Source organism: Sciurus carolinensis, chromosome 3 (assembly GCF_902686445.1).
Source record: "Sciurus carolinensis chromosome 3, mSciCar1.2, whole genome shotgun sequence".
In the NCBI taxonomy this organism is placed as follows: domain Eukaryota; kingdom Metazoa; phylum Chordata; class Mammalia; order Rodentia; family Sciuridae; genus Sciurus; species Sciurus carolinensis.
Genome location: NC_062215.1, coordinates 15,373,232 through 15,390,525, shown reverse-complemented (window position 1 = coordinate 15,390,525; position 17,294 = coordinate 15,373,232). Strand labels below are relative to the sequence as shown.

General features: G+C 34.2%; 1 protein-coding gene across 1 annotated transcript in view; it reads left to right on the top strand.

Annotated features, from left to right (window-relative positions):
* The window catches only part of Tanc2 (tetratricopeptide repeat, ankyrin repeat and coiled-coil containing 2), a 476,564-nt gene that overhangs the window by 141,461 nt on the left and 317,809 nt on the right, over positions 1–17,294 (top strand). The window contains 1 exon segment of the mRNA XM_047542811.1: positions 14,860–15,042. Within this exon segment, the coding sequence (XP_047398767.1) occupies positions 14,860–15,042 (183 nt within the window).

Sequence of the window (17,294 nt, the reverse complement as noted above, 5' to 3'; positions counted from 1 at the left end):
ATGTAATCTCAGTGCGGTTTTAATTTGCATTTCTCTAATTGCTAGAGTTGTTGAACATTTTTTCATGTATTGACTATTTCTTCTTTTGAGAAGTGTCTGTTTAGTTCTTTTTCCCATTTATTAATTGGGTTATTTGGTTTTTTGGAGCAGGTGGCAAAGATTTTCTCCCATTCTGTAGGGCTCACTTCACACTCTTGTTTCCTCCTTCAAATAGTCAAATAGTCACAGAGAATTCTCCTTGAGATCATACAGATTAAAAGAGAAGAAACAGTATAGCAGAAGTAGGAACCAAGGGTATCTGGGCCACTTCCTTATGAAGATTACTTGTGATTCCGGACCTGCTCAATATTGATCTCATGTATACTGCTTCCATTGAATGATAAAGTGCTGCATTGTAAAACCAACTATATTACTTTGATGGTCTAGCAATACTTAGGTCGTGGGGACTGCCAAGGTCACAGGATAACGTGATAGTACATGATCAAGCATCCGCTCTACACTCAAAGCTGTTTTTCTAATAATGATAATAATTATTTGCAGACAATGACATAGGTATTTTTTTCCAAAATAACAAAGGTCTATCTTGAGATTTGTCTTCCTCTAAATTTTTTTAATAAGCACCTTATCAAATTATCTAAATTATGAGCTACTTCCTGTTCACTAAGTCTAATCGGCATGATATCATCAGTGTAATAGACTAGCATAATGACCTATGAAATGGAAAGGCACCTAAAGTCCTTGGGGATTAGATTATGATCTAGAGCCAGAGAATTGATAGGATGTAAAACAGTGAAAATGTATAACTGGTCTTAATAACTGAACACATACACTGCTTCTGACACATTCTTAGGTAAATAGATGTAAACTAATTGTTAGGTATGTGTTAGTTTACCTCAGCAACAAAACCACATCTAAAACAGCAGCAATAATAGAAGTTGCAACCTGAATAAACTATAGAAATTCATTGTCATTCTCCAAGATTTGTCTTACTTTTGCACAGACCTCATCCATTAGTTGAATGAAGATGTGGTAGGAGTTACCCCTAGATAATTCTAGTCTTTGTTCATTGGATCACACATTGGATCATCCAATATGATGTGTTCTAAATGTAAAATGCACACTGAATTTTCAGACTTTATGTCTTTCCATTCACTTCAAGAATATTTGTCTTGACTTATTGAAGCATTGTTATAATAGTTGCCTTAAGGTTTTCTTCCCAACATTTTTATTGTTTCAGGGTTGATATCTTGTTTAATGACTTTACCCTTTCAAGTTAACTTTTTCCTGTTTCTTCATATGTCAAGTAATTTAGGATCATATCCTACACAGTTGCATAAAATTTTGAATATTATATTAGGAAACCTTGGTTTTGTTTTTTTAATTCTAAGGACAACGTTGTGTGTGTGTGTGTGTGTGTGTGTGTGTGTCTGTCTGTCTGTCTGTCTGTCAGTGACCAAACAATCAGATATGTTTAGGACATATATTTTTACATTTCATTGTGGGATCTATGGTCAAATGTCCGTTCAATTTTAGTAAATCCCACAAATGTGACTCACTGGGACCAGAATAGTAGCATACCTTGTAGATCTATTCTCAAAACCTCTGCTAGGCTGGGTAGGTTCAGATCCCTGCATATATGACTCAGAGTTGAGCCCAGTGGTTCATACCCAATATTGTAGGGTTGTGTTTTTTTTTAATCTCTTTTATCATCGGAAAGAATCTCACCAACACTTTGCATTTCCTAAGGACTATTCTTCCTAGTCCTCTAGAGAGAAAATAGGGGCTTGAGTTTTCCCATTTTACTATTCATATCCTGAAACATTGTCTTCATTCAGGACAAGTGATGAGAAGACAGAGGACAAAAAGCAACAGCAGTGAGAATGTGCTCACACTCTTGAGGTTACAGCTCCTAGGGCCAGGGAAAGGGGTTCCATTCTTTTGTAGGTGTAGATGCTTCTAGGAATTAGAGACTAATGGAAGGAAGTTAGTTCATTGAGGGTGTGTTCTTGAAGGGAATATTGGTATCCCAGCATTTTCCTCTCCACATCTTTGCTTTCCAATTATCATGAAATAAAAAGGTTTCCTTCACCATGTACTACTGTCCTGATATATACTGTGTCTGCACATGTCCAGAGCAATAGGGTCAAGTCCTGTGGACTGAAACCTCTGAAACTGAGCCAAAGTAAACTTTCCTTGTATTATGTTGATTATTTCAAGTATTTTGTCACAGCAATGGAAAACTGACTGACATAGCCTACTTTCTTTTTCTTCAAACCAGAGAGGGAGGGATTCTTTTAGAATCTGACATTACCCAGTAGGTAATTCTCAGTTTGGGGCTTTTTTATTTTATTTTACTTAATAAAAACAAACTTATTTTTTTTAAATAGCTACTACCCCAGCCCAGTTCTGGGCTATTTTAGAATCCAAGCCAGGTGATACCCAAGGAATAAGTATGTTAACTTCATCATCCCTTCAATGGAACTTCTACTTCTGTGCTCCTTCCCCAATCTGCCTGCTGTGGTTTATTTTCAGGTCTTCAGATGCTCTTGGATTTTGACAAATGCTTTTTCTGTATCTGATTTTGCATGAATATGATAATTTGATTTTTCTTCTTTGGAGTGTTGATGTGATAGGTTATAATGATTTATTTTTAAAAAGTTGAAGTAGCCTTGTGTACTTGGAATGAATTTGACTTGGTTATAGTGTATAGTTCTTTTTATGTATTGTTGGATTTGGTTTGTTAATACTTCATTGAATATTTTTGCATCCATATTCATGAGAGACATTTTGTAATTTTCTTGTAGTGTCTGTCTAGTTTTCATACTAGGATAATGCTGGTCTTATAAAATGAGTTAGGAAGTACTGCTTCTTCTGATAAAGAGAGTAGAGAATTGGTGTAATTTATTTCATAAAGGTTTAGAAGAATTCAGTGGTGAACCCATGTAGGCCTGGCATTTTCTATTTTGAAAGATAATTAATTACTGATTTAATTTCTGTAATAGTTACAGACATATTCCGATTGTCTGTTTCTTCATGTGAGAGGTTTGACAAATTAGGTATTTCAATAAATTGGTTCATTTAGGTTATCAAATTTGTGAGCATAAATTTATTCATAATAGTCCCTTATTATCTGTAAGATGTATAATGTTGTCCCCATTTTCATTTCTGATTAGTAATTTGGGTCTCTCTCTATCTCTTTCTCTCTCTCTCTCTCTCTCTCTCTCTCTCTCTTTTTCCTTAGTCTGACTAGAAGCTTATCAATTTTATTGATCTTTTCAGTTTTTCTCTTTCAAAGAATCAGGCTTTGGTTTAATTTATTTTCTCTTTTGATTTTCTTGTTTCAATTTTATTGATTTCTGTTGTTGTTATTATTATTATTATTATTATTATTATTATTCGATTACTTTGGATTTAATTTGCTCTTGTTTTTCTTAGTTTCCTAAAGTTGGATACTTAGATTGAGTTTAGATCTTCTTCTATTCCGTTATATGCACTTAGTGTTGTAAATTTCTGTCTTAAGCACTGCTTTCACTATGTCCCGTAAATTTTGAAAATTTGTGTTTTCATTTTTGTTTAGTTCAAAATATTTAAAAATTTCTTCTTTGGCCCATGTGTTATTTAAATGAGTGGCATTTATTCTCTTAAGTATTTTGTGATTTTTCCAGCTATTTTTTTGTTACTGGTTTCCAGTTTAATTCCATTGTAGTCTAAGAGCATACACTGAATGATTTCTGTTTCTTTAAACTTGTTAAGGTGTGTCTTAAGGTCTAAATGTCACTTATTGTAAATATTTTGTATAAACTTGAAAAGACTCTATATTGTGCTGTTGTTGAATTTAGCTGTGTCCTACTGGATTTTCTGCCTACTGTATCTGTCTGTCTTTGATAAGAGGACTGTTGAAGTCCCCAAGTATGATAATGTGTTTATCTGTTTCTCTCTGCAGTTCTGTGAGTTTTTGCCTCCTGTTGTCTCCTGTTGTTTTGCACTGTTGTTGGCACACACACATTAAGACCATTATGTCTTTGTGGAAAGTTTACACCTTTATTGTTATGTGATGTCTTTGGATTTCTTCCCTTTGCTTCTCAGTCCTCCCTGTCTGAAATTAACATAACCGCTCCCACTTTCCTTTGATTAGTGTGTTAACATAGTATATCTTTCTACATCTTTATTGCTTTCAATCTAAGTGAATCTTTACATTTAAAGTGGATATCTGGTAAGCAACATAAATTTTTTGACCCAAGGTGACTGTTTGAGTGCACATCTTGCCATGAACTTCTGGGCTGAGGTGATCCTTCGGGAGTCCTTTGGGATTATAAGGTTGCGCTTCCTTGTCCAGCTTTTAATTGGCATATTTAAACCATTGTTTAAAGTGTTTTTTTTTTAATATAGCTGGATTAATGTCTGCCATATTTATTACTGTTTATTTCATGCCTTTCTTCATTATTCCTATTTTGTTTTCTTTATCTTCCTTTTGGGATTTTAATCAAGCATTTCATATAATTCCATTTTTTTCCAGTTACACTTATTTTCTCACTTTTTTAGTTTTACCTAGAGTTTGCAATATACATTGACAACTAATCCCAGTCCACTTCCAGATCATACTACAATAGTGTCCTCTTATTCACAGTTTCATTTTTCGTGTTTTTAGTTACCTATGATTAACCATGGCCTGAAAATATAAATGGAAAATTCTAGAAATAAGTAATTCATAAATTTTAAATTGCATACTATTCTAAGTAGAATGATGAAATTTCATGCTATCCTGTCCATCCTGCCTAGGATGTGACTCATTCCCTTGTCTAGCACCTGCCCATTAGTCCCTTGGTAGACAACTGTCTTCTTATTGTAGTGCCTGTGTTTAAGCAACCCTTTTTAAATTTTATTTATTAATAGCCCCACAAGTATGAGTAGTGATGCTGGCAATTCAGATATGCCAAAAAGAAACTGTAAAGTGATCCCTTTAAGAGAAAAGGTAAAGGTTCTTAACCCAATATGCAAAGAAAAAAATTATATACTTATGTTGTTAAGATCTACTGTACAGTAAGATATTAGAGACCCACATTCACATAAGGTTTTGTTTTTTTATATTGGGTAAACCCAGAGGCCCAGGGGTACTTAATCACTGAGCCACATCCCCAGTCATTTTTGTTTATTTTTATTTATTTTTATGTGGTGCTGAGAATTGAACCCAGTACTTCACTCATGCTAGGCAAGCACTCCACCGCTGAACTACAACCCCAGCCCAACCCATTTTATTTTTTATTTTGAGACAGGGTCTCAGTGAATTGCTTAGGGCCTTGCTGAGTTACTGAGGCTGACCTCAATTCTTCTGCCTCCAGCCTTCTAGAGTTGCTGAGATTACAGGCATATTCCACAACACCCAGCTCTCACGTAAGCCTCATTACAGTTATAATTCTATTTTCATCTCTTACTGTGCCCAACTTATAAATTAAGCTTGATTGTATGTATATGTGTGTGTGTGTGTGTGTGTGTGCACATGCACGCATATTTGGGAAAACAGTAAATATGGGGTTTGGTACTATTTGTGTTTTAAACTTTCATTGGGTGTCTTAGAACATACCCTCTATAGATAAGGGGAGAGTAATACACACACACACACACACACACACACACACATCACTTTATGGTTAGTGCAAGTACCTTATAATAACAAAATATTCCTAATTCGTTCTTGTTTTCTCTTTTATTATTGCTGTCATTCATTGAACTTACATTTTAACTATATGTGTGTTTATATACATGTGTACACATATATAAAAATATATTCACACAAGCATATGTAATCAAATATGTTGTTGCTCTTGTTATTTTGAATGTTTATCTATCTGTTAGATCAATAAAGAATAAGAAAAACAAAGGTATTTTACTTTCACGTTTATTCAGAATTTTCTTCCTTTCTTTATGTAGTTCATACTTTCTGACCTATATCATTTTCCTCCTCTCTGAAAAACTTCTTGAAACATTTCTTGCAAGGCAGGTCTATTGGCAACAAATTCCGCGGTTTTTATTTGTTAAGGAAAATCTTTATTTCTCCTTTTTCACTTTTAAAGGATAATTCCACAAGGTACAGAATTCTAGGTTGGTAGCTTTTATTTATTTATTTTTGTCTCAACATTTAAAATATTTTATTTTACCCTCTTTCCTATTGTGTAGTTTCAGAGGGAGAGGTCAGATGTAATTTTTATCTTTGTTTCTCTAAAGGTAAGGGTGTTTTCCTATGCCTTCTTTAAAATATTTTCTTTACCTTTGATTTTCTGCAGTTTGCATATGATATGCTGGCACATGGTTTTGGCATTTCTACTGTTTGGTGTACTCTGAGATTTCTGGTCTATGATTTTTTGTCTGACATTAATATGGAAAAATTCTGTCATTGCTTCAGATATTTCTTCAGTTCCTTTCTCTTCTCCTTCTGTAATTCCCATTTTGCATATTTACACCCTTTGTTATTGTCCCACAGTTCTTGGATATTCTGTTCTGAATTGTTGTTTTCGTTGTTTTCCCCAGTCTGTTTTCTTTTTGTCGCTAATTCCAATTTTGAATATTTTTATTGACCTATTCTTAAGCCCAGAGATTTTTTTCCTTAGCCATGACCAGTCTACTAAGGAGCTTATCAAAAACTTCTTTCACTTCTAGTGTTTTTAACTTCTATATTTAAAAATATTCTTTCTTAGACTTTCCATTGCTTACATTATTCATCTTCTTATGTACCTTTTTGCATTAAACTTCTTTACATATTAGTCATAGTTGTTTTACCATAGTCTGATAATTTCAGTGTTCTTGCTATAACTAGGTTTGTTACTGATTCTTACTGTCTCTTCAAACTGTATTTATTGCTTTTCCCTGTGCCTTGTAATTTTTTTGCTGAAAGGTGAGCATCGTGTATTGGGTGAAATGAATGGCAGTAAATAGAGTTTTCATAATGTAGTTTTATGGAGGAAAGGAAGCACACTTTTGTACTTTGATTCATTCTCAGTCTTTTGATAAGCCTGTGCCACTGTTTGTTTTCCTCCCCCTTAAGTAGGACAGGATGTCTAGAGGAGATGGGGTTATTTTTCATCCATGTGGAAGGCTACCGCAGGCTAAAATTGAGTATTTACCTTCTTCCAGGTTGGTTAGGCTCTGGTAAAATAATTTCTTCTGAGGGCAGACCTTGTTAAGAATAATAACATTTTCTGATACATTTCATAATGATTGTGTTGTTACTTTCCCCTGCTGGAAGCACAAGGAGATTTTTCTTCAGTATTCACTATGAGAACCTTCTAAATCTCCTACAGGTAAAACTCAAGAAAAGTGTGGAGGGCCTCCCAAACTAAATCTCCATGGAATTCTTATCTCTCAGGCTAATCAACACTGAGCCTCCAACAATTCATCAATTATAGTTCAGGTTTTTAATCCCCCTTTACTGGTTCTTGCTTAGGTTTCTGCTTATGGGTTTCTCTCCAATAACTTGTAATTTTCTGTGTTCATCTGCTGTCTCCAGTTTTTATGGAAACAGTTTACATTTTGACTTTACTTCTCTGACAGATTTAAGAGTTGTTGGTTTTTCTAATAGCTGGGAGGTTGATAAATAGTGCAGCATCTGTCAAGGGCTCCCCAGCTGCATCACCAACCACCAACATGGTGGCATTATATGGTAATGGCACATACTCATGGCTGTACAGAGGGAGGAAGCAAGAGACTAAGGAGAGGAGGCAAGGGATATGGCTCAGTGGTAAAGTATTTGCCTGGCATACTTGAGGCCCTGGGTTTGATCCCAGCATCAAAAAAAAAAGAAGAAAGAAAAGAGAAAGAGATGGTGGTTGGAATTAAGGAGGGTCCAACCTTGTTCCTTTTTTTTTTTTTTTTTTTTTTTTTTTAACAGTCTTCTTTCACAGCACTAATCCATTTCTGTGAGATTAGTAAATCCAAGAACTCTTCATTCTTATGGCCCAGTCACTTTACATTAGACCCCACCTTTTAACAGTCCCACCACCTTCCAATACCATTACATTGGAGACCAAACTTCCAGCACATGAACCTTTGGGGGACAAACTATATTCAAATCATTGCAGTGCGAGTCTTTTCCTGGATTGTTTTATTTAGTCAACTTTGTTCCCATTCTTTTTCCTAGTACTGTATACTCTCCAGATTACAGTAGTTTTTTATTTTTACTATTTTTTAAATTTTTGCAGTCTCGGGGATTGGACCTGAGTCCTTGCACATGCTATGTGTGTACTCTACCACTGAGCCACATCTCCAGCCCTAGATTACAGTAACTTTTTATAGTTAGTCTTGAACTTGGTTATTATAAAGACCCCAGTGCTTTATTTTTTTGTTGAAAATTATTTTAGCTATTCTCATTCCTCTGTTTTTCCTTACAGAATTTAAAATCAGCTTGTTGATTGCTACTAAAAAATTGCCTTTATTTTTTGCTTATTTTTTTATTGTAAACAAATGGGATACATGTTGTTTCTCTGTTTGTAAGCCTATAGATTTTCATTAGAATTGCTTCATACCTATAAATCACTTTGAGAATTGACATCTTAATGATATGAAATAGTCAGATCCATGAACATAGTATACTTTCCATTTGGTCTGTGATTTTTCTTGTCAGTGTTTTGTACTTTTCAGCATACAAATGTCGTATATATTTCATCAAACTCATTCCTAAGTATTTCATGGTTTGATGGTACTATTTTAATGAAGCTAGTTTTTAAAAGTGTCACCTTCCAGGTGCCCACTGCTTTTGTAGAGAAAGATGCTTGATTCTTGTACATTAACTTTGCAACCTGTGAATTTGCCTGACTCACTTTTTTTGGTGGGGAAAGGGGTACTGGGGATTTAACCCAGGGTTGCTTCACTACTGAACTACATCCCCAGCCCTTTTTATTTATTTTATTTATTTGTTTTTTATTTTGAGACAGGATCTTGCTAAGTTGCCTAGGGCTACCCTAAGTTGCTGAGGCTAGTCTTGAACTTGAGATTCTCTTGTCTTAGTCTCCTGAGTCCCTGGAATTACAGGCATTCACCACCATGCCTGCTCTCACTTATTTTTTTTTCTAATAGTTTTTTAGTAGATACCTTAAATTTTTCTACAAAGACAATCATAATATCTGACTGCATGAATCTGTTCTAGTTGTTAAACTTCTCTGGGCCTATTTTTCTGCCTGATTTATGAACTTGTGAGAATGTTACCAAGTTAGAGTGCAATAAGCCCTGACCTTGAAGGGCATTTGGAATAAATTAGGCAAACTCTCTTTGTTTCTAAAATATGTAAAAGCTCTTCATTTGGGGGGTCATTTTATCACTGTGCTATATATTTTTTTCCTGTGTGCTTCCCACCCCCACCCCTGGTACCAGGGATTAAACCCAGTGTTCCTCTATCACTCAGCTATATCACTACCCCCTTTTAATTTTTATTTTGAGACAAGGTCTCATTAAGTTTCTGAGGCCAGCCTCAAATTTAGGGTCTTTAGCTGGAATCATAGGCTTGCACTCCTGCACCTAGTTCCCTATGTGCTTAAAAAAGAAAAAAAGGAAACAGAAAAACACATAAACTAAAAAATTTACAAATTATGTGTACAGTTTAGTGAATTATCACCAAATTGAATTTATCAAGCTAGAGGTTCTTAATTTGTAAGTTTTATTTGTGATTATTTATGTAAATGAAAAAACTAGAAGGTAATTCTCTAGAATAGGTATTGCCTTCTGCTAAAGCACTTTTATTAAGTCTAATAATCATCAATGTCAAATTAGACTTTTCATAGTGATGGCTGAAATTTTAACTGAATCATGTTTATTCCTAACATGTCTTAAATGTCTATACACTTGATATCCCTCTTTTTTTTTGGGGATTGAACCCAGAGGTGCATAACCACTGAGCCATATCCCTAGCCCTTTTTATATTTATTTTGAGACAGGGCCTCACTAAGTTACTTAGGGCCTTGTTAAGTTACTGAAGCTGGCTTTGAACTCATAATCCTTCTCCCTCAGTCTCCCAAGTTGTTGGGATTACAGGCAGGAGCCACTGGCTTCCCTGGGCTTTCAACTTTTGAATACCTAATCACCAAGTGGCCAGCAGTGTAACTTTATTATTTCTGTCAAAAAAAAACAAAACAAAAAAAAAACAGTTGTTTTATTTTGCCATATCTCCATCACATTATTTCAGTCACTTTTAATTTGATTGATTGAAGCAGGAAAAATGGTAAGAAAAGAGAATAGTAGAAAATAAGGATTTAGTAATATGGGATGCCAATAAATGTTATTTTACATCTTTGTAAATTGGGATTCACAACATTTTTTTTTTACTTCCTTTTTGTTATAAAACTATACAGCTATTCTTTTTGCCATCAACTTTGCAGTAGCTCTCACTAGTGTGGGCCGGTGTTTTTTTTTTTTTTTTTTCTGGCTTATTAATGCCATTCTGGGCCATAACTTGCTTGGGCCAGTGAAATGTTAGTGAGCAGAGTTCTTAAATATGCGTTTCTGATTTGACTTAGCCTGCTCAGCTTCTCTGATCTGCCATGAGAACAGCATGCCCCATGTATTCATTTTTCCCTGTAGTGGATGGGCCCAGTATTAAAGACACATTGGTGTGGATTTGAAGCTGACCATATCCTGGTAACTAGCTCAGTTCTCTGGAGCACAACCTAGACCAGCCGATCCACAGTTTACAGATTCATGAACATAACACAAATTTGTTGTAAGTCACTGAGATTTTGAGGTTCCCAGTTATCTAAAAGACACTAACCGATGTACAAATTCTGTGAAGTTCATCAGTACTTTTCTTTACTTGAAACATTTTCAGTTTTTTCCTTTTAGCAACAATGAGTTCAAGCACAATTTATAGGACAGAGAAAATGGAAGAAAATGTTTCTAAGCAGAAAAGTAAACTAGGGCAGCCAAATTAGACTAATTGCAATATGAATCCTTAAGGAGTATTACTAGATTCTAAAATTATCAGCTAATTTTTTAACGGCAGAACATTTTAAGTGAAAAATGGTACTTCACTAAGTCAAATACATTCTTCTAGATACATTGCTTTAAAAAAATCAAATGCTGATTTTTCTCAATAAATGACTTCCTCAGGGAATTGCACTACTGGTATGCCTTTTTGTTTGTAAATCTGTAAAATTCTATAATTCTATACAAATTAATCTCAAGTCTTTTTCATGAAAGTCTAAACATTAGGAATCTATCATGAGAGAAACAGATGTGAAAAATAGGTCTAAAAGATAAAATATCCATCTGATCAGAGTTCCAGAAAGAGAAAAGTATAGTTGGAAGAGAATTACTCAATATAGTAAACCGAAAGGCCCAGAGACAAATGAAAAGGAAAAAGTTAGAACCTTTCTGATAAAATGTCTGAAATTCAAGAAAAAAGAATAAATTCTAGACTTCTCCCAATAGAATTTTGGAAAAAATATAATAGTGTCCTGGACTAAGGTAATGGTGGGAGAAATGGAAAGAATTTAGCAGATTTTTTTTTTAAGAATTTAGCAGATCTGAAAAATATTTTGGATTGATAATCTGCAGAAATGCTAATGCGTTTGTTGTGAAGGGTTGGGAAAGGAAGAAATTAGCCATGGTTTCTAGACTTCTGAATTGAATAAATATGTGGTTGGTGATAAATATCTATGAAATTTTTTTTTTATTGAGATAAAATTTATATACTAGAAAATTTGCCATTTTAAAGTGTACAATTCTGGGACTATAAGTGTGGTACAGTGGGAGAGTGTTTAGCTTGTCTGAGGCCTTGGGTTCCATCCTCAGTACTGTCCACCCCCTGAAATGTAGAATTCAGTGGCTTACATTTGTAGTGCTGTGCAAACATCACTACTACCTAATTTGTCACCCCAAAAGAACACCCTATACCTATTAAGCAGTTACTCCTATTCCTTTTTCCCCATAAACTGCAAACCACTAGACTCCTTTTTGTCTTCCTCATTTTCTCCATTTTAAACATTTCATATAAATGGTATCATACAACATATGACCATTTTTGTTATTTTCTTCTTTTACTTAGCATTATCTTTTCAAGGTTTTTAATGTTATACCATGAATCAGACCTTCATTCTTTTATAACTAAATAATAATTCCATTGTATAGTCATGCCACATTTTGTTTATCTGTATATCAGTTAATGACAGTTACTCTTCATTAATGGTCAGTTACTCTTTGACCATGTATTCAAGTTTTTGCTTGAATACTTGTTTATATTCCTCTGGGTATATATACAGGAGTAGAAGGGCTGTGTTGTATGATAATTCTATGTTAAATTTTTGAAAAACCATCAAACTATTTTACACAGTAGCTGCACCATCTTATATTCCTTAATCAATGTATGAGCGTTCTAATTTCTCTGCATTTCTCATCATTATCTTTTGTCTTTTAAAATTCATTGCTAGTGGGTATAAGTGGTAGGTTCTTTTGTCTTTGGTTAGCTTTTCTGTAATGATTGTTGATTTTTTTGTTTTTGCAGTACGGGGATTGAATCCAGTGGTGCTATACTACCAAGTTACATCCCCAGTTCTTTTTATTTTTTATTTTGAGGGTGCCACTGAGTTGCCTATGCTGGCCTCAAGCTTGCAATCCTACTGCCATGTGCCACCATGCCTGTCTGATTGTTGAGTATCTCTTCATGTGTTTATGGGCCATATTAATGTCTTTTTTGGAGAAATGTCTATCCAAGTTCTTTGCGCATTTTTAAATTGGACTGTCTGCTTTGTTGTTGTTGAGTTGTGAGAATTCTTGATATATTCTGCTTGTTAGATCCTTATCAGATATATGATTTACAAATATTTTTTTCCCATTCTGAGGGTTTTCTTTTCATTCTCCTGGTAGTATCCTTTGTTGTACAAAAGTGGTTTTTTAATTTCAGTGAAATTCAGTTTATCTGTTTTTTTCTTGTATTGCTTATGCTTTTGGTGTCATATTGTGTTAATTAGCTTTTCATCACTGTTACAAAATACTTCAGAAAGTCAACTTAAAGAAGGAAAGATTAGGGGCTAGTTTGTGGCTCAGTGGCAGAGCGCTTGCCTGGCGTGCGTGAGGACCTGGGTTTGATTCTCAGCACCCATTTAAATAAATAAAATAAAAGATCCATTGACAACTTAAAAAAACAAAAACTACATTAAAAAAAAAAAAGAGTGTCACAGTAGTTTTAAAAAAAATTGAAAAAGGAAAGATTGATTTTGGCTCATAGTTTCAGAGGTTTCAGTTCATGGTCATTTGACCCTGTTACTTTGGGCCTATAGCAAGGCAGATCATGGCAGGCAATGTATGGAGGAGCAGAGGTGCTCAGCTCATGGTAGCCAGGAAGAGAGGGAAAGGAGAGAGGACAGAGACAAAGTAGATCCTTCAAAGGAATGCCCCTGCCTCCAGTGACCTACTTCCTCTAACTAGGCCCACCTCTTAAAGTTTCTTCTACCTCCCAGTATCGTCACTAGCTGGGGACCAAGACTTTAACACATGGGCCTGTGCCTGTGAGGGGCATTCCTGATCCAAACTATAACACATATCTAAGAATCCACAATCTATTTTTTGATACTCCACTCATCATTCTAATGTTTTCTCCGGATATATCTTTCAGTTTACTAATTTCCCCATCTTCTATGCCTAATTTTCTTTTAAGTTCATCTATTAAGTTTTAATTTCATAATTCTAATTCTGTTAAAATTCTAAACCCTAATTTTCTAAACATATTAAGCATACTACTTTAACTTCTGTGTCTCATTGTTCCTTACTTTGTATTTCTAGTTAGACTATTTCTTGATTATATGACTTTTCTGATTTGCTTTGTTCATGTTATCTTAGTTGTTATTGTTAATTAAGGACTAGATATTACATATGATAAACTGTATTGATACTTTGAGATCTAGAATGTTGTTATTGTACTCCAAAAAGATTTATGCTTGTTTTCTGGTGGGCCCTAGCAATTCAGGATTACCTTCAGCATTTGATTTTGTAGGAGAAATTTGTAGTTGACCCTGCGAAGACCAGTCTAGATTTAGTTCATATTTACTCCTTTGAATTTTCAGTGAAATTGTGGAGTTTTACCAACTCCCCTCTTCACACCTTGGTGAGCCCTGGACTCTTAATAGTTTGTTCTGCTAGCACCATAAAAACTATCAATATCTTGTTAGCCTTTCTAATGCCTCTAAGTAAAAAGTAGCCCCAATTGCTGGAATTTCAGTCTTTTCCTTGCAATTCTTTATCATGCTGTTAATTCTCCACTGACTTCAAGAAGATTTTAAAAGTGTATCTTTCTAGGGTTCTTAGGGAAAAGGTGGTTTGAAGTATGTAATCCACTATCACCAGGAGTGGAAGTCAACAGCATATAATTACTTTTTTTTTTTTTTAAACGAAAGAGCAGATTAAAAGATCACCATTTAATAATATCAGTCTTACCCACTGTATTTTTATGTAGTTTTTTAGGGAAGGGAAGAAAGAAATAAAGTTACAGTGATCCTACTAACAATTGCACATTGATAAGCAGGCTCATATCTTCTTTCATGTTCTATCAGGAGAAAATGTAAGAACACAGCTCTAATTTTAACACTTACTTTGTTGTACTACAACTATTTCCTTACATGACTGTATCTTTCCTGAGGCAGTGAGCCCCTTTCAATGAGGAACCCTGTTTTATTCATCTTCGATTTCCTAGAGGTACACCTGGAGTTGAATATGCAGTAAGTGTACAAATGAATGTATGTATTTAAAAAAATGCCTTATTGGTTTTTCACAGTGAAAATCAATGTCAGTATATGCTGTTCTGTATCACCTTAAAAGATATATTTTAATAGGGAAGTAAGAATCTTTTCATTCCAACTCTTTTTTTCCATCCTTTTCTATTAACAGGTGGCATCTCCACAGAAAGCGACTGTGCTTTTGAGCCAGACTATGCTGTTCCACCACTTCCAGTGAGTGAAGGTATGCAGCACATTCGGATTATGGAGGGCATGTCTCGCTCTCTTCCATCCTCCCCCTTACTCACACATCAGTCTATCAGTGTTCGGCTCCAACCTGTGAAGAAGTTAACTGGTAAGGACTTTACCTGAATTTAGTATGTTTATCAGGAAACATAACAATATGGAATTTGAGGTCAGGTTAGATGTGTTTATGTGCATCTTTAGGTTTTTCCTCTTTGGCCTTCCTAATGTCATAGACTCTTCGAGAGTGGAGCTCCTACTGATTTTTTATTTAGGGAATTAGAACATTACTCTGACAGATTGATGTATTTATTTTCTAAGTGACCCATCTGTTGTGGACATATTTTCCTAGGTTTTCAGGAAGTTTCCAGTTTTGCCAGAATACACTGTTGTTCTAATTTCATTTATCAGCTTGTTCATGTCAGATTAACAGATGGAGATATTGTAATTTTAGAATAATAAGATCTTAATAGTTCAGCAAAGGTATATCAGTCATATTTTTGTTTGAAATCATCATTTGTATATTTCATCTCTATTTTTAAAAGCTGATTTAAATATTTCCCTCTCTGTTAGGACCTTAATATAAGTTCTTGGGATATTTACTATAATTCATAGGTTTGTCAATTGCACTGACTTTATTTTTATTTATTTTTTAATAAGAGAAAAATGTTTTTAATCATATGCATATGCATAGGAATCCCACAAAATATGAGACTTGAAGGAAGGGTCAGGTAACTGAAGTTTTTATAGCATCCTTACCTACAGAAAGGACTAGGAGTTAATGGCTTCTGGGGGGAGGTGGGTAAGACAAGTTTTGCCAGAGTCGGGAAAGGGGAAAGAATTGTTTGGTGAATAAATATTGTCTTGTTATTGCCCTGGCTTTAATATCATTTCATAATATGTATTGCTTGTTAAGATCAAGTCATTAGGTGTGAAACGGGATTTCTATTAAGTGAAAATTTGTCCTCTTAAATTTTTCTGGGAAGAAAATTTTAAGATATAGTTGAATACTTATATAAACATATAAGTATATAAACCTGGGTCACTTCATTAGATTTCTTCTAACACTATTCGATTGTTGATATTCTTCATTAGATTTCTTCTAACACTATTGATTGTTGATATTCTTGATGGCAGTCAGTTGATCAGTGTTAATGGATTATAAGTGTTGGTAGGCATGAAATTAAGGATATATTGAATGTTTTCTGTGCACCTGGTGTTGAGCTAGACCAAAGGGAGGTTTGATCATCATATGACAATTCAAAAGAAAATAAAAGGAGGAAAAATGGAAGTTTTAGATTCTTCTAAGTGGAATTAAACGTCTGCTATTTGTGATTTTTGTCAAAATAATAGTATTTCTTTATTCTGTAGTTTCACAAAACATTGTTTTATCTCTTTACATTGCATATTATATTGTAGAACACCCAAATCTGATAGCTGTCATGTGATGTGCTTTATTTTATAACACACATTGAAAGAAATGGCAAGTTCAGTTTCCTTGTAGAAGTGAGCTGAATTGCCTGAGGATTTGGAGGTACTACTGCCTAGTCCACTACCTATCCCAATTTGAACTTTAACTTAAATAGGCAACATTTATTAAAAGAGAAATGCATTTAATAATAGAGTCAATAACATGCCTAATTTCACAGAGCTGATATAGTATAGCAGTAAGAAGGGGCACAATTAAAGACACATGAAATGTTGAGTTTTAAATTTACAGTGCTTAAAGTGTGTGGAATCTAATAGTTTATTTACTGATGACTATCAAAGACTTAAAAATTTAAAGATTGAGAGTGCACTTAAATTTTTTGAAATAGAGAATCTGTTTCCTTAAAGAAGACACTATGAAAATGTTTTTGTAGCCACTTTCCTCCCAAGTAAAGCAGATGATAAGAATTTTGCAGTTTAACCTGTAATAAATGAAATTACTTTCAAATTTAAAACCCTTAATAGATTACTTATCAGTAATTATTCCTTTCCTATTTATTATTCCTTTCCTATTTGTTGTAAATAAATAAATAAATAGAAAGTCAAACGGTGAAAGATTAGCTGGTCATAAAGACATATCCTCCAAGAATGGTTCTTAGTTATCAAAATGCACTAATTTGATGAGACCATTAGGGCTATACTGATTATTCCATTTCCACTAATATTTGATCTTCCATTTCTAGTATGTGTAAGGAGGTTTGGTCATTATTCTTCAGTGTTTTTTAGTCATTCACCAAATATTTATTTAGAGCCCACTATATACTAGGCACTGCTCTAGATATAACAGACTACGTGGAGATATTTAAGAGCCCTGTTTATATTTATTATACATTTTTTATATTTCAATTGGGAGGAGGACTGACAAACACATAGCCA